Source organism: Rhodnius prolixus, unplaced genomic scaffold (assembly GCF_049639745.1).
Source record: "Rhodnius prolixus isolate KJV_2025 unplaced genomic scaffold, Rpr scaffold_10, whole genome shotgun sequence".
Taxonomy (NCBI): domain Eukaryota; kingdom Metazoa; phylum Arthropoda; class Insecta; order Hemiptera; family Reduviidae; genus Rhodnius; species Rhodnius prolixus.
In genome coordinates this window covers 27,387,726-27,413,492 of record NW_027411615.1, presented here as the reverse complement: position 1 = coordinate 27,413,492, position 25,767 = coordinate 27,387,726, and the positions used below count along the sequence as shown (strand labels likewise).

Sequence of the window (25,767 nt, the reverse complement as noted above, 5' to 3'; positions counted from 1 at the left end):
GGAGACAACAGCAAAACATATTTTACCATAAATATATCATATAAACCTTTAAATAAAACCCAAGACCTAAACTAGTACCACAACACATGGTAGCTTTAACCTTTAACCACTAGGGCTACTTCGGCGCCTCATAGCAGTTATTTAATCTTAATTAACTTGATTTTGTTTTTCCATTTCTTTTTCAGGAGAAAATTTCCAGTCGTTCAATGACAAAAAAACACAATTACTGCGCCATTCTCCATAATTTGAATACTTTTTGTTTTTTTGTTCAAAATTTGTTTTTCAATTTTTTATCTCTTTCTCTTTTTCACAGAAGTAACACCGTCAATGAGCTGAATTAATCAGAGTAAATTACTAGTAACACGATTTGTGCTCGCACACAAGGCAAATGTTAGATCATTGTGTCTAACTCTTTCCGGTCACCACAGTGGGGATAACAAGGATCTTGTTTGTATCACAGTGCAGTGGACGATCGTCATCTACATATATGTCTCTTATCACTTGTTTCTGTCAAAATACCATTTTTTTAAGGTACCTTTCTCTTTATTTAATTGTTGAATATAAAAATTGATTTTTGTTTAATTTAATACCAAATTTTGCAAAGAAAATTTTAACTAAATTTACACGATGAAATTTGTTAAAAAAAGAAGAATTACAAAATAAGGTTTAGATTCGATTGTGGAGTACGTAGCGATTTAAGAAATCAATTATTTATTTACAAAAATTAGAGGGTAAAATATTTGGAATTGATTGATACCTCTTTTAAAAAGATTTAACACCAAGTAGTACTACGCATCTGTTTCTCCCCCAGTCAAAACAAACTAAATTGTCAAATTAAACTCAAATAGTCAAAGTTGAGTTTTCTTCCCAATAACATGTTTTGAGCCCTATAATATCTAAAAAAAAAAATTTCTTGTTAAAAAATACTCTTAAAACGAGAAGAGAAAGTTTTAAGTAATTAAGATTTATTGTTGTTCGTTTTCTTCCCATATCCTTGAACACATTAGGGAAGCTCTGAGTTGGATTGTTGTTGAAGTGCACGCAACTTACATTCAGATTGAAATGGGCAACTGGCCTGTACCGAATAAAATCTCATAATTTAAGATCTGACAATTCATTCAGTTGTTTGTTGTGAATTACTGTATTTGTTTTATTTATTTATGTAAATGGGCGTGTGTATGTGCCATTTGTTTGTTCAGTTTGTTGTTAATCATGATTATACCTTAACCCTAATATTTTTCCAAAATGTTTAGACGTACAACTCCTTTTTCCACATATTTTCTTAAAAAATTCTTTCTTTCTGGCAGAATTATTAAGAAAATAGCTCTAAAAATTATCAATAAAAAACACCTGGTTCGGTTACAAGCAATTATTTAATTGTTGAATATAAAAAGAAAGCGTTGGCTTTCTTTGGTGAGGTCTTCCTCCTGCTAGTCCATCTTCCAAATTGGCGTATTCACGCACTTTTCACATGTTTCCACGATTAGTGAATCTCTCTCTCGAACAGTCAGGCCAGCTGAACCTTTTCTATTACAAAATCTCTAATTGAGAGAACATAAACATTGCTTTACCCTCTATCGTTATGAATAAAATGGAACTTCTCCGAATTATGCTGTTCTTTTTAAGCTCTTAGAGGAACTTATTTGCTTAAACCTTGTACTCTGGTTAGATAGAAGAAGAAAAATAATAAAAACATAGTAATGATATATCATTTTGGGGGGGGTATGTCCTCTTCAGCGGAGTCTAGGCTGATTTCATTCCGCCTTTCCAACATTTCTCTCCGCCAGGAAGGAGATATTGGGTTTTGCGTGGTCAGGTCTGCCCTCGGCCACTTTTACGCAGTGTAAGTCATGACTGGAAGGTCAAGTATTACTTCCGAAATTTAATTCTAACTATAAATGGTTAGATAATTCTAGTTTATTTATTTACTTTTAATTTATTTAGAAATGATATATTATTCTATTTTCTCTTTCATTTTCTGTTCTCTCTCACTACTATTACGTATGTTCTGTTATGTTATGTTATGTGTTATGTGTGGTAGTTATGTTTTTGTTTACTTTATAGCTTGAATTTTAATTAAATTTAATAGAATTTAAATTTGTAATTATTTTCGTCCGTTATTTTCGTCGCCTAATTTTTTTTCTAGGCTTCTTACATTTCATAATTTAACCAATAAAGTATACCACTGATACGATTGACTGCTGGAACAATTTGGCCGTCATATACATCTCATTATCTTATTGAAACTCTCTTACCATATTCTCTAATAGCAATTTATTTGTTTGTCATTGACCGAAGGTCCAATTACAATTATAAATTACTGGCAACTATTCTAAAATTACAAAAAAATTTAAACTTAAGTAAACCATATGTGCAGGGCGATAGTACGTATTAACGTTTCTGATGAAGAATAAATATTTATTATAAAAAATATATACAATACATAAAATAAATAAAGAAGTATAACTGTATAAAAAAACATTTCAACCTTCTTAGCTAAGTAAATAAGAGAAAAGTTAGGTGAGGAGGATTGGAATGCAGGAAAAAAGGAGAGGAAAAACCTGCAGCTATTGTAGAAAGTTAGAGTAGGATATGTTTTAGACTTCTGTGTCTGTATGTTGTAGAAGGTTCTGTAGGAGGCTATATCGCGGCAGAGTGGATTAGGATGGCAGTCTGATTAACGTTTCTGGTTTGTATAGGAATTTAAATAAAGTAAAAGCCTAATTAGGCAGGCTTCAAGCTACCAAATTAGGTTTAGCGCATTAAAATCAATTAAACGTGTCCTAAACATTATTCCTTTTAACATTTTAATAAAATCTGAGACCAATAACGGAAACCGAACTCAGTATAGCAATAATTCTTACGTTTACGGTCTTCATCTGTTTTAAAAGTTTGCTGGCTAGCTAGCTTTTCCAAACAGGAGAACCGTCCCTAGGGAATCGCAATCGGGGTAGCAGATTTTATCAGAAATATATTTTTTGAGTGCAAATATGCACAAAATTATAAATATTTAGGTCGGTACCCTTATTAGGCCTTGAAATTTAGCAAGGAACGTTAATAGATAATCGACGCAGTAAGTACTTTCAGGGAAATTCGTTTGCGTGAAATAACTAATTCACTGCAATAAATAAATACTTTTTTTTCCTGTTAAAAGTTAAAAAAATAAAAAAATATATATCAATAGTTTTGTAATCTCTATTAAAATAACTTTTTTCCTCCATAGTAGTGACGCTTCTTGGTAGGGACAATGAGAGTTGGATCAAGAAGGCCTTAAATGCTTTGCCAAAACAGTTTCTTCTCATTTCCTCAGGGAAACTTTTCTTTCGTGATTACAATTCTTTGAGGATTAGTGATAGAGATGATTCAGGTTGTAATTGCGTAGCTCTATTATACACCAAACCATCTTAATTTTCGTTACACTATATTTTTTTTTTTACTCGGCTCTACAGCCCATCAATGGGCCTTGGCCTTCTCGATCCACTTCTGCCAGTCCTCTTTATTCAGCTTTCCAATTGCGGGTGTTCAGCAAGTTCTTGGCGTCCTCGCTGACACCATCAACCCATCGTAACCTAGGGCGTCCAACTCTTCTTGTGAGCTGCCATTTTCTTCCATTATTTTTCTGGACATTTCATTATCTGCCATTCTAATTATATATGGCCTGCCCATCGCAACCTACTTAATTTAACCACCTTAACAATGTCCGTGGGCCTGGAATAGGTGTATCAGCTCCGCGTTAGAGCGCCTTCTCCAGGTTTTCCCCCTCTCTAATAAGTCTATATATTCGCCGAAGAATCTTTCTTTCAAACCTTAATAACAGTTTTTCATCGGCTTTTATTATTACCCAGGCTTCTGATCCGCATGTGAGAACAGAGCCGGATGAGCGTCTTGTAGAGGGTTACTTTCGTATTCCAAGATACAAGTTTGCTCTTTACGTGTCGGCCGATTCTGAAGGAACATTTCTTCGCCTAGGCCACACTCTTCTTGACCTCTACGAATACATCGTTATCTATTGTAACGATGGTGCCTAAGTAGGAAAAGGAGTTCACTTTTTCAATACTAAAGCCTCCTATATCCAAACGATCAGTAAGCTCTTATGGTCCTCCTGCATGCATATATTTAGTTTTGGCCTCATTACCTTTCAATTCCACCTTCTCAGCAACTCTGACCAGATTAAGGAATTCGGTTTCCATTTCTCTGAAGGACCTGCCTATGATATAGACATCATCTGCATAGGCCAAAATCTTCGTCGACTTGTGAAATATTGTGCCTGATCGCATGAATTCCGGCTTTGCGTATCAGATGCTCCAGAATTAGGTGGAAAAGTTGGCAAGATAGTGCATCTCCTTGCCTCAAACACTTGTTGGCACTAAATTCCGTGGCCAACGGCCGTACCATGTTTAATACAACGGTTCTCGTCCGTTACTCTATATCCCTCTGCAAAGCTACCTCCTTTACATTAGTGATATTAGTGATCTCATCTGGCAGAACTTACTGCGACCGTCTAGGCAATTACCATTAGTTTCTTTGTGTCGGTTATTATTCTGTTGAAAGTAGGTGACAATAGTATTTATAAAATTAAAATAGTGGAAAAAAGCTGGAGGATGCGTTAAATAATTATGAAAGAGAAGAGTAGAGACGTAAGAAAGTTTGGAAAAGGCAATTTCTTTTATTTAAAGGTGTTGCATCCACTCTTTAATGGAATACAGTTGTTGTTACGGGTGGACCTTCGACCTCTCTCAATTAAAACTGTGTAATTTATAGATTTTCGCAATAATTTTATTCGTTCAGTAATTTAATCATTAATTTTATTTCTTATTTAAGTAAGGCAAATAGCACAAACACAAAATCCATATTACTGATAATAAACATCGCTAATTGTAAGAGTACCACTTATTTTTAAATAAATAAAATGTTCCTCTCCATTTAATGGATTGAGTAAAGTCGGTATTTTATAAACATTTCAAACGTTAATCCTAACATTAAGGATTCAATTAGCGAGGAATCGGTCCAGAACAAAAAGCACACCGTCTTTTACCAACGGCCAAACGTTTTTTCGGTTAATTTATCGCCTTCTTCAGGGCGTGGCTATGCGGGTTGGTTGAGTTATAGAAAACTGTAAATATTAACTTAATATCATTCACCGCTTAAACGAATTCATGGGTCAATAATGTAATGGAAGGAACAATTTCGTATTTTATTTACTCATTACTCTAGTTACACCAATTTTTAATCTACTTCAAATGAAATATAAATATGAGAAAAAGTACTTTTGCTTTGCTCTGATCACGAAGTTGTTGCCTACTTCATAACTTTAAGAAGTTTGAGTATATTAATTTTTCATCTAAATTATTGAAAAAGACCTAAAAAATTTGAAATTGTATAATCTTTAATTATAAGTTTAGGCGCCACGGTAGCCGATTGGATTTAGAGGCGATACATGTAAAGTATGTATTGTGTGGAACTGGGTTCGATTCCCCGTTCTAGAGGCCTTAGATTTTATTTAATGGTTAATAAAAGAAATTTACAGTAAAGTCTGTTTGCTAGTCGCCTCCGCACACGTCACCAAATTTGTGGACGTAAAGCTCGTCTGAAAAAAAAAAAAATGGCGTTACTTTACTAATTACAAGTTTACCGTACGTCCCGTTTTTAAGATAAGAAGGTCCCGGCGTCGAAAATAAACAAAAGTCCAAACATATGTGCTGAAGGTTATAAGCAAAATTTGATCAACAAAAATTATAGAATACATTTTCACCTTCTATGCAGGATAAATCTGAACCCTTTGAAAGAATATTCTCAATAATCGTAAGATATTTTATTGTCTGAAGAAACTAGAATGGCTGAATCACAGTCTTGGTAGCACTGTAAAGCAAATTAAGTTAATTAAGCAATTAAGTTTTACTCAATTTTTTAAGATAATTAAAAAATATGTTTATAAAAGTTATCAACAACGTTCTAAAATAATAAACATTTTTTTAATGTCCAGTTAAGTGTAACTTATTTTTTTTAAGAAGAAAAATATCAATTTTTTTCTGACTTGAAAAAATGTACCAAAATGCAAACTTAATATTATCTTAGATGTTTGTGAAATTAGAAAGTGTCTCCTATTGTTTATTGCACTTATTGTTTCCATGTACTGTAAGTTCGTAGATTCTCTAGCTATGTGTGTACTATCCTGACTCTGAAGTCTTTCTTCGTGGAATCTTCCAGCTTCCTGAGGCTTTTATATATTCTATTTGAATAATGGGACTTCCAAAACAATATGTAGCAAATATTGTTTGGACATAACGTTGCAGCTTTTACAATCTACTTGTACCGACTAGGCTCATCCATACGGCGCAAGCTTAAATCAGTCATGGCCTTATGTATTAGAAGTATGTATAAGAAAAGCCTAGAGCACTGATGTTTTAGAGACCGTTGGAGGGCCGGACTATAAAACAAAACTATTTTAAAGTAAAAAAAAAACAAAACGGGAACTAATAGAATGTTTAAAATAATGAACAAGTAAATTTAAATCACCAAACTGCCCAATATTTCTGTGGGAATTATGGACCTGCTTTTGGCTAATGAGATGGTCAATGTCTGGTTTAGTTACAGTGCTTTGCTTTTTCTTCCTACTTCTGCTGTTATTTTTCGGAGCCATGATACGTGCATCCCGCATCATCGGAAGTACGAGGGTCGTTTGAAAAGTCCGTGCAAAAATAAAAACTACTTAATTTTTTGGGGTAAACCTTTTTTATTTTTCAACATAGTCTCCTTTTAGGCTTATACACTTCGTCCAACGCTGCTCTAGTTTGTTGATCCCTTCCGAATAATAGGATTTGTCCAAGTCTGAAAAATAGCCATTCGTTTCTGCAATCACCTCCTCGTTTAAATAAAATCTTTTTCCCGCCAGCCATTTCTTCATATTGGGGAACAAATAGTAGTCCGAGGGAGCCAAGTCTGGAGAATAGGGGGGATGTGAAACGAGTTGGAAGCCTATTTCCATTAATTTTGCGACCACAACTGCTGAGGTGTGAGCTGGTGCGTTGTCGTGATGGAAAAGGACTTTTTTGTGGGCCAATCGTGGGCGTTTTTCTTGCAGCTCGGTTTTCAAACGGTCCAATAACGATGAATAATATGCATCTGTAATAGTTTTACCCTTTTCCAGATAGTCGATGAGGATTATTCCTTGCGAATCCCAAAAGACAGTCGCCATAATCTTTCCGGCCGAAGGAACGGTCTTCGCCTTTTTTTGGCGCAGATTCCCCCTTGGTAACCCATTGTTTAGATTGTTCTTTGGTCTCAGGAGTGTAGTGATGTATCCATGTTTCATCCACAGTGACGAAACGACGCTTAAAGTCCTGCGGATTCTTCTGGAACAGCTGCAAACCGTCCTTGCAACACTTCACACGATTTCGTTTTTGGTCAAGCGTGAGAAAATCACTCGACTTCCTCGATTCAAACGAATGCCAAACACAAAGAAATAGACCGATCTGGCTGAAACTTGGTGTGTGTTCTTCCAAGTAATGCTACTAACTAAACATAACCTCGATATGCGCCAGTAGTGCTATCTCTCTGACTTTGCACGGACTTTTCAAACGACCCTCGTAGTACTGTACATGAGCGTCGCAGCGCTTTACGGCACTGCCACATATAGTGCTTCTCTCACTGACCACCAATGAAAGTGATGCCCCTTCCAGAAGTTCGGCGGAGGCCGGATAAATGTCCACAGGAGGCTGCATGTGGCCCGCGGGCCTTTGGAACCCCTTTTTTTTTAGAGGAACATAGAGGAAAGAGCTATTTTGGGAATTTGGTAGGCCTGTTTTAGTTTCTGTGTAGTGCATGAATCTCCAGATTAGTGTTGTGTCGCGTTTAAGAGTTACTAAAAATTATTACTATTAAATATTGTAGGAAATTAAAAGAAAAAATATTATGCTGTCTACTTAATATAAAGCAATATTATTATTTATCAGTTATTTCAAATCTTTTATTTACGAAGTTAAAAAAAAAACGGATAGAGAAAATGTTTTAGTATTTAGTTTGTTAAACAAAGTTAGAGGCCATAAGTCCGGAGGGATGATTACACTTTTAATAAGTTAATACGTGAAGCAATTAAAGCTATTAAATAACTACCAGCACCAGTTAATAATACTTTATTTGTTAATTAAATACTAATACAAATAATAATTAACTATTATTTTTAATTTTCAATTGAGTTTCCTTCTGATTTTATTATATAAGTTACACCTCAAACTAGGGTCCATGGCCTTGCGCTGGCAGGGGCCCGCGCTATTAACCCCTGTTTTATATTATGTATATATACTTATATATATATATATATATATATATATATATATATATATATATATATATATGCGCGAATGTGAGTGCCAATTAGTTCATTACTGTGTTCATATCGGCTCTTTAAAAAGTTTTCATTTTAAATTCTTATTTTTTAATTTTTTTTTGCACCATTGAACTATTCTAATGTTTGTGAAGTTATTGTGAAATTAGTAAGAATTACATGCTGTGTGATTGCCGTAGAAAATAATAGCAATTTTTTTGTCTAATTGTTGAATAGTTGACAGTGTTTAATTTTGGAATTAAAATAATTGAAAGGTAAACATTATATGCATTTTGGTTTACAGTAGATTAGTTAATTAGTGATTCATTTAAACTATTGGGTTAGATGTAACTAAAGCCCATTTCTATACTCATTTATGTCTGCTGCCCCAAAATAAGAGCAGGTAGTTTTTTTAACCTTTTATTAACCGGCTTTTTCACTTCTTAATTGAATGTTTTCTGTCTAGAAACAAGCAACTCTATTGATTTTATTATTTTACGAAATAATTTTCTTAAATAATGTTTGGACACCAAAGTATTTTTTGCCACAGCATTAATTTTATTCAAATTCCAAGTAGAAGCGAATGCCTAGATAGATTACCTCTTGATCTCTCTCTCTGAACCAATTGAAATGTTTTGTTTTGTAATAAAAACATCTAAGGATATGGGCATCAGGAGCTTTTTTGGGTCAAACAGAAGTAGCAAAGAGTCTGTAGATAAACGAAATTACCATTTTCTCACTCATTGTTTCAAGTAAACTGACTAGAAACTGGTGTCTAATAATAAAGATAAGAAGTATGAGAAAAAGACACGCATTAATTACTTGAAAGATGTTTAACCAGATGTAGTCAGAGAATTGTGATATCTGTAAAGTTTTGAATCTTCAGAGATCAGAATATTGCTTTGCAAGAATTATGAACTGACCAGGCAGTGCTATTTACTAAACATTCACGACCTTCAGATATAATTACTACAAAAAAAACAAAACTTGAAAATACATATCTCTAGCTTATTGTAAATTGATAATTTAAAATCCACTTAAAAGGTTAATTAAATAAGATTATAAAGTATCTCTAAATAAACATTTAATCAAGTAGGCAATTGTGAAAATGGAATATCTATTACATTAAGACGGTACCCCTGAAAAAATGGGCTGTTAAAATTACAAAGATAATAATAATATTCTAGGACAGAATTAGCTCAGTGTTTTAGAGTACTTGATTCCCAGGCGGATATCGTCGGTTCAAATCCAGCTGCTGACCCTTATAACCTTTCTAGGACAGTTAGTAACGAGAGAACACTGTCTGGAGGTCGGCAGAGTATAGAAAAACCTCCAGGTGCCAATGACCTTACAAATGGAATGACCTTAAATTTAAAAAAATGAATAGATGAACAAGAATAATAATTCTCACTATTAATGTTACATTGATAATGCCACAATATCCATTAGAATGAAACATTAGAGGGAAACCCACTGCGACCAAAAGATTTGTAGTGACACCCTCAAGATAGGTCACCTCTTTGGTATTCTGTTTGGATAGACACACGTAAGAGTTGGGTAAGAAACTTCCTGGATACGGCTTAAAGGAATAGTTTGTAGTACCCAACTCTCAGCCATCTTTGCCCTTTACACTGACTGGTAAAATCAGGTACTAAAAATCTTTTCTTTGTCAAATCTTCGAACGCTATCTGCTTATAGGCCCATGCATGAGTTTATTCAGTTAGCCACGAGTATGACCCTTCAAGAAGCCTTGATCTTTCCGAATGGCCTTTCGGCTTTGTTGGAGCAACGCCGCAGGCAACTTTGGCTAATATTTAATTTTTTTTTTGGTTCTGGCTGTCTTTAATAGTTGCTTAATAAAACATTTTCTTAGACATAAAATGGCGACGTTCCTTTGATGGTACCATGAAGAGGCTTCTCCATGACCAGACAAGCTACCAACTTGTTACGCTTTTCTTCTTCTAACTTGGTCACCCTGACAATAATTATCAGAAAGACCAGCCAGGCAGTCTGGGTGTCATTGACGCTCGGACCTTTTTTTTTTCAGAGCACTGCCAGCCTCCGGACAGTGTTTTCTCCTGACTATTAAAGTAAAGTAATCGCCTATTTTTTCAGGCGGGTTTAACCTCCAACTACCAATTAGGTGACGTGGACGGAGGCGACTAGCAAACTTACTTTACTGTAAATTTCTTTTATTAACCATTAAATCAAACCCAAGGCCTAAGACCGGGAATCGAACCCAGTACCACAATACATTTTAGCTTTACAGGTCTCGCCACTATCCGTTCGGCTACCGTGGCGCCTTTCTCCTGTCTACTATTGGACAGTAAACTCTAAGAAACTCCTAAGAAGAGAAAAATTTCAGCTGCTAGTTTCGAACCAGTACTTTAAACTCTGAGCTAATCCCTTTTCATTGAATTAAAGTCTCTTGTAATGTCAGCAGCCCAAATTATTATTATTATTTATTTTTTTTTTTTTTGGCGCATCAACAGCTGAGGTCATTAGCGCCCGGAGCTTTTTCCAGTGCACTGCCGGCCTCCGGACAGTGTTCTCTCGTTACAGACAACACTGTCCATCACCGGACAGTGAGCTGTAAGAAGCTCCTAGGAAGAGAAAATCTAAGGGTCAGCTGCTGGATTCGAACCCGGGACCTCCGCGTGGGAGTCCAGTATGCTAACCTCATAGCTAATCCCTTCCCTCCCAAATTATTATTATTATTTTTTTTTTTTTTTTTTTGTTGGCGCATCAACATCTGAGGTTATTAGCGCCCGGAGCTTTTTCCAGTGCACTGCCGGCCTCCGAACAGTGTTCTCTCGTTACAGACAACACTGTCCATCACCGGACAGTGAGCTGTAAGAAGCTCCTAGGAAGAGAAAATCTAAGGGTCAGCTGCTGGATTCGAACCCGGGACCTCCGCGTGGGAGTCCAGTATGCTAACCTCATAGCTAATCCCTTCCCTCCCAAATTATTATTATTATTATTATTTTTATTTGAGGCGCATCAACATCTAAGGTTATTGGCGCCCGGAGCTTTTTTCAGTGCACTACCGGCCTCCGGACAGTGTCCTCTCGTTACAGACAATACTTTCCATCACCGGACAGTGAGCTGTAAAAAGCTCTTAGGAAGAGAAAATCTAAGGGTCAGCAGCTGGGTTTCGAACCCGGGACCTCCGCGTGGGGGGATTCCAGTACGCTAACCGCATAGCTAATCCCTTCCCTAGCCCACATTATTGTTACTGATTCTTTTTAAAATCTAGTTTTCCTTGATTTACTGATATTATCACATAGGATTAGCGTTGGACATCCCTGCTATGTCTTAGAACTGTTCAAGAACCGCAAAAGTTTTAAGTAATTACAAACTATGACTCAGTTATTGATGACTGTAAATTATTAATGTTATTGTTTATTGCTTAAAGAGATCATGTTGCCTAAATTATTTTTTAACATATTCTCAGTAATAACCTCATTAAGAGAGTGATTATGTTGTAACTAAGTTATAAAATGGATTTATTTCACAAATCATCCCTCCTCATGTAAAAACATATTTTGGGTGAGCCCCTCTTTGGTACTTCAGAAAAAAGAAGCGTAACCATCTCTTTTCTAGAAGTGTCCTTAATGGGATTTGTTTCCAGAAAAAAAAAGTTGGTCTACAAAGGAGCTATTTTAGTAAAAGAAAAATGTTTACCCATTTGTAGCTATTTGTTTGATAAAATCTAAACAGAAAGTAAAATCCTTTCATTTAAGTGGTATACCCGCTTGATCTACATTATATTTTGTCTTAAAACTATTGCCGTGTCTCGTTAACTAGCACCTAATCTACAAAAAATTGAACTTGCTGCAATTTCTTTATTTTTGAGTAATAGTGGTCATACTTACTAACACAATTCAGTATATAAAATCCACTTTTACGTTCACAAATGACTTCAAAAGAGAATTTCTGGCTGACACTAGATTAATCAACTATCCGCACAATTGCAGTACATTTTCTTAAGAGAAGTTAGTTTATTTACTGATAAAATAAAAAATAAAATGAAGCATGAGGGCGTGGTGGTAATTTCTTAATAGAGATAAATACTAATTTAATAAAATTTCTAAATTTGATTGCAATTTATTGGAAGTTAAAACATCCATTATTAAGCTTTTGTTTTTAAATACTGTCAGCAAATTTTTTAAAAAAAATTCCACACCTTTAACATGAGAACTCACTTCAAAATCATAGCCACTCCTTAACAGTTGCTCTCAACTTTTTTTGTTACTTAAATGGGAATTTTTTGTTTAGTTTTTATATCACATTCAGGTTACAAACAATTTTTTTCCATTTTTTTTATTTTTTTTTTGAAGGGCAATGGATATATTGTTTATTGGTATTTAATTGCGCAGTTTTGCAACTTTGTTTGGAACTTCTTGAATCGATTATTAAATGAAACATAAATATACACGAATTTTTAAACAATATCCTTTTTATTCCAAAATAATGCGGCACCGAAGGTACAGCAAATTTGAGAAAGATAAGGAGAGCTATTTTGAATGTTATTGAGAAGAGAGATTCACCGTAAGCCCAATTTAGAAAGCTACTTATCTCTCAACAAATTGTCCTAGAATCCTGATAAACAGTCACAGTTTATCAGGATTCTAGGAAGGCCGTGAAATTATCTAGCTTAATGTTGAATAAGGAAAACTAACTCCTATTAAGGTGTTTTTTTTCGTTTTGTTCTCTTTTTTGTAAAACTGGTTATTTGCTGATGGACGAGCTCAATTACGTTATAATGTTTTCCTCTTCTCCTTCTAATCTACTTATTTCGTCGCTGCTTTATCCAGTTTAGGAATATTTAATAAGAAATTGAAAGTTTCTGCAGCAGGGAATCTAAAATTATGAGCAGACATGCCATTTAAGTGTGTACACTGAACAATTTATTAATTATGTAGAGAATTAAAATTGTATGAAGTTATGAAGTCAGTATATGTAATTAAACTTCTAAATTTACTTCGTACTTGAAATAACATTCAAGAAGTTCATACAATATTGAATTTGCGACTTTCTAACAGCAGAATTTACTCATTGCTCAAAAAAAAAAAAATCGATCAGAGAATAAAATTTAAAATAATACAGTACAATATGGCAACCTTAAAGTTTAGCATTTTAATATTCTTATTTTTAAACTGGAAATGATTCTGCTTTCACATAATTATCCCCCCCCAAAAAAAATTGTTTTGAGAATATATTTTGAGAAATTTGTAAAAACAAGACAAGGAACTTGATTTTGTCACGTTTCTGGCTGTCCTATTTTCACCATAACCTTCGTATCAGAAGCAACGGAATATCAGAGTTGAGATACTCTGTGATATGCCGCTTATAAGATATTGAATATTATCCACAAGGAAAGAGCCAGAAAGTCCGATTTCGGCTTCGAAACTTTGAAAAAAGGGCAGCTTAAGGGTTTGGGCACATACGCTGAATGGCTGAAATCAGAGCATTCCGTAGGGCAGCAATGAAGACAAAAATTGGACAGATGACTGAGTGGAAGAAGAAAGAATAACCTGAGAGGCACACCTGAAAAAGATTAAAAATTATTACGAAGTAAGCTGAAAGAAGGACTAATGGCAGAACAAAGGTCTAGCTTAGTGAAGAGTGGTAGTCTTTCTGGAAATCCCCTACAATTCCGAATAGAAGTAAAAAAAGAAGACAATGGTTATATATATATATACGAGGGTCGTTTGAAAAGTCCGTGCAAAAATAAAAACTACTTAATTTTTTGGGGTAAACCTTTTTTATTTTTCAACATAGTCTCCTTTTAGGCTTATACACTTCGTCCAACGCTGCTCTAGTTTGTTGATCCCTTCCGAATAATAGGATTTGTCCAAGTCTGAAAAATAGCCATTCGTTTCTGCAATCACCTCCTCGTTTGAATAAAATCTCTTTCCCGCCAGCCATTTCTTCATATTGGGGAACAAATAGTAGTCCGAGGGAGCCAAGTCTGGAGAATAGGGGGGATGTGAAACGAGTTGGAACCCTATTTTCATTAATTTTGCGACCACAACTGCTGAGGTGTGAGCTGGTGCGTTGTCGTGATGGAAAAGGACTTTTTTGTGGGCCAGTCGTGGGCGTTTTTCTTGCAGCTCGGTTTTCAAACGGTCCAATAACGATTAATAATATGCACCTGTAATACGATAGTTTTACCCTTTTCCAGATAGTCGATGAGGATTATTCCTTGCGAATCCCAAAAGACAGTCGCCATAATCTTTCCGGCCGAAGGAACGGTCTTCGCCTTTTTTGGCGCAGATTCCCCCTTGGTAACCCATTGTTTAGATTGTTCTTTGGTCTCAGAAGTGTAGTGATGTATCCATGTTTCATCCACAGTGACGAAACGACGCTTCAAGTCCTGCGGATTCTTCTGGAACAGCTGCAAACCGTCCTTGCAACACTTCACACGATTTCGTTTTTGGTCAAGCGTGAGCAATCGCGGCACCCATCTTGCGGATAGCTTTGTCATGTCCAAATGTTGATGCAAAATATTATGTACCCGTTCATTCGAGATGCCCACAGCACTAGCAATCTCACGCACCTTCACTCTTCTGTCATCCATCACCATATCATGGATTTAACAATGATTTCTGGAGTAGTAACCTCAACAGGGCGTCCAGAACGTTCAGCGTCACTTGTGCCCATATGGCCACTCCGAAAATTTTGAAACCACTTATGAACTGTTCTAATCGAAGGTGCAGAGTCACCATAATGTTTATCAAGCTTCTCTTTAGTCTCCTGAGGCGTTTTGCCTTTCATAAAGTAGTGTTTAATCAATACACGAAATTCTTTTTCGTCCATTTTTTGAAAATCACTCGACTTCCTCGATTCAAACGAATGCCAAACACAAAGAAATAGACCGATCTGGCTGAAACTTGGTGTGTGTTCTTCCAAGAGATGCTACTAACTAAACATAACCTCGATACGCGCCAGTAGTGCTACCTCTTTGACTTTGCACGGACTTTTCAAACGACCCTCATTTAGGTTTGTGTGTATATAGAACTAAAAACTCTGCGTAATATGTATCGACTTCGTTAATTTTATGTTTGAAAAATCTAACTCTTTTCCGGGTAGGTAAAAGATATTTTCATTCTGAAATATAGAAATATTTCAAATTCCTTTGTTGAGGTGGAAAAAGTGATTTCGGTTTTTCTCTGGTTTTGAGAAAAACCGATCCCAAACCTGTTCTCAACAGTTTATCATAGCATCGTGCTTGTTTACTTCTACAATTTTTGTTTTATTTAATTAATAGAAATTTATTTTTAATTTACCTTGTACATTAGGCTTTTACTAGCTAATTAATGCGATAAAAATCAAAATGGCGGTCAGTGGCTTACTTATTTAATTTCGTTATCAAATAATTATTCAAAAAAAAAAAAAAAAGAACTCTAAAACAATTACCCCACTAACTTAAATTAGTTTGTTAAATGTCTGTGCTCTCGTTTTTATATTTATTTCAAAAATGGTTTTTGCAATATTTTATTTTGTATTTTCCTCTATTTTTAATATTTCTAGCAGTTTTTATTAATTTGAATATGAACGGTAATAATTACGCTGAATCTGTCAAATTGGCTTTCTGCAATGGCTCAGTTACTAGGTATGTCTAAAGTGAATTATTCAATTTCTGTGAATCCATTCCTTCTTCCCAAGACTGGACAATATTTGTTTCATATTTCTTAAGTTTCAAGTAATGTGTAAGAGGGTAATTCTTTAGATGTTTGTCTTCAGTTTGTCCTGGGCTTACAGTAAACATTTAATTCTGAAATCATTGAACTATTACTTTCTGAAATATGACTGGAAATTACACAATGGACCTATGGCAACTTTGGTCAATATATTCAAAATGAAAACTCTCTCTCCAAATTTACATTATCATCCAATTTCCATTTGTTTTAAGGTAATATCTGTTCATAAGTTCATAGTTTAATAAATATATTAGGTGTTTGAAATACCAGAAACTAGCCAGCCTAGATTGAATTATAATAGCAGGAACGGGCTTATTTACTCATTAAAATCATTATTTTCAATCTAGTATCCCCCAGCTGTGAATCGTATCCGTGCATAATTTAGGCTTCCAAAAATAATTAATTTCTTGCTGACTTTTACAAATAAAACCTAGTCTTTTTTACCTTTTTACATCTACTTATTTCAAACTCTTTTCAACCACATAGCCGCAGAAAGAGGCACCTATCAGTGGAGCGGACGAAAGGAAATCTTCGTCTTAATCAATTTTGATTAGCGGCTGGAATAAAAAGAATGAATTAATTCTAAGCAAAGAGAACACCTTAACAAAGACTTCGATCTCATTTCAAAACAATTTCAATGTCACAAAACAACTTAAAAAATTTCCTAAAATATGTTGGAGAGATATTTACTGCTTGACAGTGAATAAACGCCACATTATCAAACTGAATGAAATGTAGTTAAAATAGTTAATTCTCAGGTAATGAACCTTTTAAGAAAATTAAAGAAATTAGTTCTATAACAAATGAGCGTGCTGCCTATTTCGCTGTATTTCACTCTAAGATAGTGTTTAGAGATATAATGTTAGAAGCATCTTCAGTTTCAGTATGTAAAAAACAATTCATTCGGATTATGCGTGGCAAAGGAAATCGTGAACGTTGTTTTTTATCAGCGAGGATATGACTGTTACGTTTCTATTTATTTACAGATCGAATGAAAACCAATTAGAAATTTGAGGAAAGCAGAATAACTACCGTATTAGGAGTAAGGAAATATTAGCTTACCTAATAAAGAATCCAATTTTTTACTTCAAGATATAATGGCTAGTAAAACTTCGGCATTAATCAGGATCTTAAAAGTTACTCTTTACCTGGTTACGAAATAGTGAAAAACTTCGTTAATTCCAGAACGTAGATAATTTTTTAGATAATTTTGAAATGTTGCTGCTCTCACTGATTTTACATTGTGATCTTATCCACAAATTCCAGTGTTGAATCGATAACCTTATATTTGCATTTATTTATTTATTTTGTAAGGGTGCTATTGAATCAAGGATTCAGTTAAGAGCTGTTCTTCAGAGGCACGATTTGTCCAGAAAGAATAAATGATATAATCATACACGCGCCACATATCTTATGTAAGCCAAAGTATGTCACGAAAAACAAACAAATTATGTAGTGACATAAAAACATGACGTTTATTCTCAATAAAACTATTATTCAGAATTCATTAAATTGTATTTGATAGTTACGTCTGCACATATCAGTTTTGTTATAAAAAAAAACAAAAACAAAAAATTAAAATAAAAAACTTACCGAATGACAAGAACGACTATCAGAATTTTTTTACTTTATCACTTTTACGTTTACTTAAATTATTAGGTTTCATCGGGAAACCAAAACAAAAAGTGCTTGAGCGTGTCTCTAAACTAACATTTAAACATATTGTATATTGAAGTTGACATTATGGTATGAAACATAAAGCACATCTTTCCTCGTGATTGCGACTTTTCTTAACTATTGTTGTTAACTATAAATTAAAAAGTATTATTCTTTTAGGTACAGCTGAAACGTGGTGGAGAAAGTGAAATGGTACTCAAGATAACTGTGGAAGATCCACAAACTGTGACCAATGAGAAAACACTATTAGGTGAGCCAAACAGGTAATATCACAGCAACTGACTGCACTGCTTATATTTATTTGTCATCCTAAATATATTGAACAAAGAAAGTTTTAAAGAGGATTAATAATAAATTATATTTAATTTATAAATCAGAAGATTGAAATGGTTCATATTTAAGTAAGAATATATTTTATATTTAAACCCAAGTAAGAATAGTGGTGAACATGCTGATCCTACAACAAATTTACAATATCTCAGTTCATTTGTTCAACATATTTACATTTTAGAATCTCTTATTGGAGTCATTTTTGTCACAACTAACAAATTAGTACGTATGCTTTCTGAGTTAAGATTTAACATGAACAGGGCTGACCCTAAGTTTGGGCCAACGAAGCTATCTTTGGCCTCAAGCCTCTCGCTTAAAAGAGATTTCATAATTTAATTGAAAAAATGGAATTTAATCTGTTTCGTTTCTAATGTAACAGCGTTAGAATTAAAAGGGAAACAATATATTTTGATAGCTTAATGCGGATTTGAATCTGACACTGATATCTGGGGAAAATCAGACTTTAAAATAATTTATTTGTATGATGAAATACAAAATATTTTGTGATTTATGTTGTCCAGAACATTGTTAAAACTATATGATTAGAATTCTTTTATTTGAGCCATAGAATTTCTTAATACACTTGCAAACTATATTATTCGTTGCTGCGATAAATAATAAATACGTAGAAGGATAAATTGATTCAACTTATCTGTAGACATTAATTTCCCAAGTTAGACGATCTAATTTAACAAAGTTGTCAAAAATCAGAAACTGTGCGAAAATTGGCTTTCATCACTTCGCTGGAAAAAAAGAAAAGAAAAATAAATAAAATTTTAATAAATAAATTAATAAATGTTTAATTAGTGTTAATTGAGGATCATGATTTATGTAATTCTTGTTTTCTTTTTTCCTTTATCATTTCATTCTTTGTTTCAAACAAGAATTTGAATTACTAATTTAATAACTGTAAGACATAAAAAGCGTTCGTTATGTGTTTTTCTTGGCAACCAAATAACCATTGTAGGCTTAAGACTATACGTAGATTCTATACTCCCTCAATTTCGTTATTGCAACGCGAAATCATTTCTTCACCCTTACAAAATCGACTGTTGCTAATTTATTTTTTATTGAAGGAGTGTGAAGTTTTCAGGTCATTCTTACCTGGTACCTTTCGGCTCCCGGACAGTAGTTTCTCGTTTCAGGCAATACAGACAGTAGGCTGAAAGAGACTGCTACGTACAGGAAATGTAAAGGGAGGCAATCGTACCCAGGTTTTTCTTCGTGAGAGTCCAGTAAAATAACTACTGAGCTAGTCTTTTTTCTGGTACATTCTATCGTATTGCATTGAAGGCAGGCACTTTGTTTTGTTAGCAATATATTTTTAATAAGATGAACCCTTTTTAATGGAATACGATGGCACATATCAATCACATATTTCCTTCAGTTGTTCCTTTTCTAGCCAAGACTGCTGGAAACTGGAACTTAGACTCACAGCAATACGCACACTATTCACGTTCAGCTTACCTTTTCGGTTTTACATTTAAATAGTTTCTTGCACTGTGATTATTAAAAGTCCTATTTTGTAGGAAACTTATTTCTCATTCATCAAATTGCCATATTTCACCCTCACGGTCTGTACGATTCGTGCTAAGTATTGTTTAATAAAATCAAATCGGTGCGGCAGTTCAAACAGCCAGTAGTACAAAATATTTAAAAAAAATTTCATTTATTTAATAGCCAGCTAACGAAATATTCTCAAATTATGGTGCCATCTTCAGGGACTTTTTTTAAGCCTCCTTAACATCTGATGTCTTACTTGCCTAGAGCATTTTTCAGATCATATTTTTCAGAAAAAAAAAATCATTGTAAAGTTGTCATACTTAATTGCTTATTTTTTCTTAAATATTCTTCATGAGCACAAACGTTTGTACGTGCTCTTATTTTTAACAACTCTGAAGGTATAGTTCTCTTAAAGCGCGGCCAATTAATAAATGTAAATACAATAAATTGGACTTTTAGTTTAAAAAAACCATCATAACTCGAAAAATAACTGTTTAAATAGTTAATTATTACAATTATCTGTCTCAGTATTACTGAATGAAATGTTTGCAATAATTATAGATTAATTTCATTAAAAGTTGCATTTGATATTTATTTCTTTAATCTTTTATTTACAGAACTAAATTGTTTAAATGGAAAGAAACCGGCTAATGAAGTTGATGGTAAGTTATTTTTTATTCATAAAAATATAATATATATTTTAATTTATAATATATGTACATAATAATTTAAAGGAAAAAAAATTAAAGGCTTTTATTATCCTGGAAAAGAAATTTAATTTTTTGCGTTTGGAATTTGCATTGCATATTCTGCAGCTGTAAAAGAACTATAGTTTTTAATAAAACTTTTCAGAAACTCTATTTCTTTTTCATATAATAGAATAATAATATAGAAAAATTAAACTTATTGCACCAAAATTATTTCTTGACTTATTACATAACTTTTCTGAATGACAACTGAATAGTTTTCCTAATTAAAAATAAGAACCCTAATGTAAAAGTTTAAAACGTTCTTTTGCTGCACATTGAATGTAAATTATAGGTTTCCCTAATTATCTAGAAACAATTTTAACGATAATAATAGTCCTTCTAATCAACTGATAACGATGAAAACATTGAGTGCACATTAAGTTGAAACTATGTGGTACACTATAAAAAATGAAATTGTTTTTTATGCTGATATTCCTTCAATATTGCATCTGATGTTTAATTTGCAGCTGTGTCCAGCAGTCCAGAACTGGAGTACAATGCAGCTGATTTTGAGCAAGCAATCGAACTTACAGGTATGTTGTAAATAAAATTGAATTTTCCGAATTTTCAATTTAATTACAAAGTGTGACATAAAAAAAAATGCATAGTAATTTACTTCATTGGTTTAACTATCTCATGAAGCTTATAAAATTAGAGATAAAGAACCATTCCCCAATTCAAACTTTATGAATCAATTAGCTATCTTTTTAGTTTTGTAAAATTGTGTTGTCCCCATCTGACAGTTGGACGGTAAGTACCCCTGAAAAAAATAAGGTGATTGTTTTACTTTTTTTACTAATTATGTTGTCTATTATGTAATTTTTATTCTGGCAATTTTTTCCGGATTGCATCTTCTAAGATAAAGATTATCAGAAACGTTTTAGAGAATTTTATTTTCACTTATGAAGTTACTAATGTACCGAGTACTTAAGTTACTGAAGCTATTTGAAGAAAAATTATGTTTCAGGTTACGGCAAGTTTCATTATTTTCTTTTATTTGTCTGTGGTTTTGTGAGTACGTCCGAAGAAATGGATGTAATATCGATGTCTTTCATACTTCCTTCAGCACAGTGTGATCTAGAACTAAGTACACATGCCAAGGGCTGGTTAAACAGTATTATCTTTATAGGCAAGTATTATTAATTTTGTTAACAATCTTAAACGGCTTTTAATTTGAGGCATGTTTCAGTAATTCGATGATAGGTTCAGGCACTTCATTGTGATATATTTATTTCTTGATTAAAAATATTTTATGTATACAAATTTAATTTACATTTTTATTTTAGGAATGATGGTTGGCGCTTATGTTTGGGGTTCAATAGCTGACTCTCTAGGACGTAGACGAGTTCTAATTGTCATATCATTTATGAATGCTCTGTGCATTGTCGCGTCCAGTTTCAGCCAGTCATACTGGCTGTTCATGCTGCTGCGGTTCATGAATGGTGCTGCGTGGGTATCAACTTTTAACCTGTTAAATTAAAAAGAAAGGCTTAAACTTTTCAAAATCAAAGAAATTAACAATCATTCTTTGCTTTACAGACTGGGTGGCAGTGGACCTGTAGTTTGGTCCTACTTCGCCGAATTTCAACCAAAAAAGAAAAGAGGTTCTATGCTAAGTTTAATGGCTGCCTTTTGGACTCTTGGAAATCTTTTTGTAGCAAGTAAGATATATAAATCATCTATCTATATAAAAGCATAATACGTGCAAATCAAAATATGCCTATGTTGAGTTTATGATTAAGTCAGTCCTTATTAAATCCCTCATTAAGCGAACATAAACAGCTTTTCCGAAAAAAATAAATCTGTTAAAAAGAAAACTACATAGTTACAGAACAATCTGCAGCTAATTTGTTGAGAACAAAATTGGTTCCCTCAAAGTATTCATTCCTCAGTATTCAATTGTGAACTTAGCACTTAGATCTGAATAGTTTAAAATGAATAAAATTAGTTTATCAATATTATTGGAATTAAGAACAATTTTATGGTGTACAACTAAACGTCTACTGTTTCAGGCTTGGCTTGGTGGATTATACCCAGTATGTTAACATTAAGTTTGCCAGGGTTTTTATTTAATTCTTGGCGGATATTTCTGATGGTCTGTTCTCTACCTAGTTTCATTGTGGCTGGTCTTCTCTTCTTCTTACCAGAAAGTCCGAAATTCTTATTATCAAATGGACGTCACGATGAAGCAATGCATGTATTCAGACATATTTATTCTAGCAATACTGGGAAAGAGAAGAAAACATATATGGTAAGTTCTAATTTTTTAAAAGTATTATTTTTTAGAATGTGTTTGATGTACAAATTACAAAATGATAATGAATATGCTACTACAATGTGATAAAATAAAACGAATTGATCAATTTGTTAATAAATATCAAGAGCCTCGTGTGATCTAAATTTAATTTAAAGATTTAAATGAATTAAACTTGTGTAGACAGTCACTACATTACACTAAAAAAAGTCTATTTACAAGAATTTATTGCTTCTTTCATACAAATTATTTTTGTTCCCTAGCATAAAGAATTAATTTTATTTTTCTATTGATATTTCGCATATAATATATAATATTATATTGTTGGTTAAGGTAACCGAAGTGAAGCAGAGTCAAATGGTAAAAAATGTTAAAGGCGAGAAAACAATCTGTCAGAAATTAATTCAAGATGTAATGACAAACAATAAAAATCTTTTCTTGCCTCCGATACTAAGATTTACGTTGATCTCTATTACCATAAACTTCACTTTCCATATTGGGTAAGTTAGTAATATTATTGGGGCATAATTAATATGATATTTCACTAAAAATGATGGACAATTTCATTACTTAGAACTTTTTGCCCTAGCGGCTGGATCAAAGTTTAAGAATCTGCATAAATTTAAAAAAAAAAAATATTAATTTAAGAAAAAATTTAAATTTGCAATTAGGAAAACCTTTATTTTTTATAGAAGTTAATATATTAGATAAAATGAACTACATAATTACTGACCTAAAAGTAAAATACTACTTCTTTTACAGATTCAACACTTTTTAAAATCATAGTTCAGTTCAACAATCATTAAAACTACTTTAATGTGAGCCTTTCTATTTTTCTCAGGTACTATGGTCTGATGATGTGGTTTCCAGAAATGTTCAATCGTTTTGATGAATTCTCTCGAGCACATCCAAACGGAACTGTTAGCGCTACATTCTGCCAAGTGACAGATTTCGTAGTAAATACCGGATCACATTCAACGGCTGATCTTTGCTCAGACAAAATGGATAGCGGTGTTTTCTTGGAAAGTTTTATAACAGTGGCAGCAGCAATTCCAAGCAATATTCTGGCAGTATTATGTATGGACAAGTTAGGGCGTAAATTTTTTCTAGGTAATGTTTGCATTTTTGTGATGCTTATAGATGATTATTATCAAAGATTAGTTTACAATTAGTAAATAAAACCGTGTAACTCAATAGTCTAAACTAAAGGATGTTTCCCACAGTATTCAGCACCCTGACCTCAGGTATCTGTGCTGTGTGCATGTTTTTCGTCCATACCAAATCTCAAAACTTAATAGTGTCAGCGGTGTTCAGTGGAGTTATTAGCTGTGGAAATGCAGCACTTGACTGTCTCATCACTGAAATATTTCCAACCAATCTAAGGTGAGCTTTACTGAGATATCTAGATAACTTGAATAATATTAATAAAATGATTTTATAAAAGTATTTACCCTTTAAGTTAAACCATGACTCAGAAATTACACTTCTGTTTTATGTGTAAAATACATTGTTTCTGCTTCAGTCAATTTTAGAGTAAAATATGATAAAAAATAGGCATAAACTCAATGAAGAGGCAAACAATTTCTTTGCTCTCTAGGCTCTAGGATACACTAGTATGAATTAGTTTTTGCTTCTGTATGTGTGATACGCTGAGTTAGCCTGTGGATTTGCTAAACCCAAAACGTTGCACTTAACTGTATGGATCTTCAAGTCAAATGTTGGGGTATCAGTTAAAGAAGTTGGGTAAGGTTGGGGGTTCGCGGGGACACCAAAATCCCTGAAAAAATAGCTAATCAATTCTAAAAAAAAAAAAAATATATACTTCATATATTTTTCAGAGCTACCGGAGTAGCAATATCTATGGCTGCTGCAAGATTTGGAGGAATAGTTGGAAATGTAGTGATTGCCTCCCTGATAGATATGTACTGCCCTGCTCCAACATTTATAGTTGCCTCTTTATTAATTGGTAATTGAATTCTCATATAAACATTTAGAGTAGAGCTTAAATTAACTTTCTTAATTAAATTATCTCCAAATTTTGTTATTAATCAGGTGGAGGACTTCTATGCCTTCTTCTTCCGAATACAACCAGAGTACCTCTGCTGTGAGTGAGAATTCTCGCAAAATTAAAAATGAAAGCACTTTATTTATCCTATTTCGCAGTTTATTAAGACAAAATAGAAAATAAGTAAGTACTTAGCATTTATCAATGAACAAAAAAATAACTTCTCTAAAAATACCGAAGTTACGCTTTTGTGGAAAATGTTTAAAATGCCACGAAGTTATTTCTCATATTAGCAGTTTGTATTTATTTTTCCACTCTTCCTAACAATGTTGTAATATTAAAAGTTTTATTTTTATGATACGTTTTGTAGAATAATTAAGTAATGTATTTTTTTAAAACAATAAGTATTTCTCATCGAATTTATTTTTACAAATAAATGATTATTTAAATAGTTTTGATAATTTTGTTCAAATGTTCACTTGTATATAGTTTGCAAAAATTTTAATCGTATGGCATACTGCAAAAATTTTAAGCTTTAGATTGTTTGATCAACAAACATCATGACAATTTATTTTTATAAAAATATAGTATGAACTATGAAGTTTCCAAAGCATTTTTCTCTTGACTTCCATTGGATGTTCAAGTGAGCAAAAAATAAAATAAAATAAAAATGGAGTTCCTTTGTGTAGTAGCTTATTTCTTCTTAGAATAACAATTTTTAAAATAATTTTTTTTTTCTAATTTTTATAAATTAAGAGATATTTGCATTTTAAAATTACAATTTACGCATAAACTTGATATATAGCAATTTTAACAAGATAAAATCCTATTTGGTTACTTTTCAGAGAATTGTCAATACTTAAATGAGGTATCTAGGACTTCTAGGACTAGAACTTCCGGGGTATTTCCTTTTTCCTTTCCGAGGGAGGGTACGTAACAATTCCCAACAGTAACCAATGAGAAAAAAAAGAAGAAAAAAATGACTCTTGCACATACTCGCGAAATTCTCCTGATTTGGATTCTATAATTTTTGCAGAACCTCTTCCAAGATTGAATACTAAATATTAGTTTTCTTATATGGCAAAAAATATTTTACAAAGACTAGAAAAGAGTTTGAAGTGGTTACGAAATGCATAGCGTCCACTCAGTGATATGACTAGGAGGAACTTTGAAAAATTTTCATATTTATCCACCCTCTAAACACCAGAGATTTAAAGAAT

General features: G+C 33.2%; 1 protein-coding gene across 5 annotated transcripts; it reads left to right on the top strand.

The window, feature by feature from the left end:
* Positions 1-421: 421 nt before the first annotated feature.
* On the top strand, positions 422-25,226 carry LOC141457094 (synaptic vesicle glycoprotein 2B). 5 transcript variants are annotated; one of them, XM_074133614.1, is made up of 13 exons: positions 422-535; positions 17,870-17,956; positions 20,157-20,201; positions 20,756-20,821; positions 21,256-21,417; positions 21,575-21,737; positions 21,828-21,949; positions 22,301-22,539; positions 22,876-23,042; positions 23,384-23,652; positions 23,766-23,925; positions 24,381-24,508; positions 24,595-25,226. In XM_074133614.1, exons 2-13 carry the CDS (start codon positions 17,896-17,898, stop codon positions 24,648-24,650), a joined length of 1,638 nt encoding a protein of 545 aa, XP_073989715.1. In that variant the 5' UTR covers positions 422-535; positions 17,870-17,895; the 3' UTR covers positions 24,651-25,226. The 5 variants fall into 5 exon arrangements, with proteins under 5 accessions (XP_073989715.1, XP_073989716.1, XP_073989717.1 ...); XM_074133615.1 differs by lacking the exon at positions 422-535 and adding an exon at positions 8,384-8,598 and having other exon boundaries at positions 17,866-17,956; XM_074133616.1 differs by lacking the exon at positions 422-535 and adding an exon at positions 15,820-15,941 and having other exon boundaries at positions 17,866-17,956.
* Positions 25,227-25,767: the final 541 nt, after the last annotated feature.

What these genes read in the sequence shown, in the direction of transcription:
- LOC141457094 (XM_074133613.1), top strand. An exon ending in AAGAGAAGAAAACATATATG is followed by an intron (nt 22,540 to 22,875) that starts GTAAGTTCTAAT and finishes TTGTTGGTTAAG; the next exon opens with GTAACCGAAGTGAAGCAGAG. An exon ending in AGGGCGTAAATTTTTTCTAG is followed by an intron (nt 23,653 to 23,765) that starts GTAATGTTTGCA and finishes TGTTTCCCACAG; the next exon opens with TATTCAGCACCCTGACCTCA.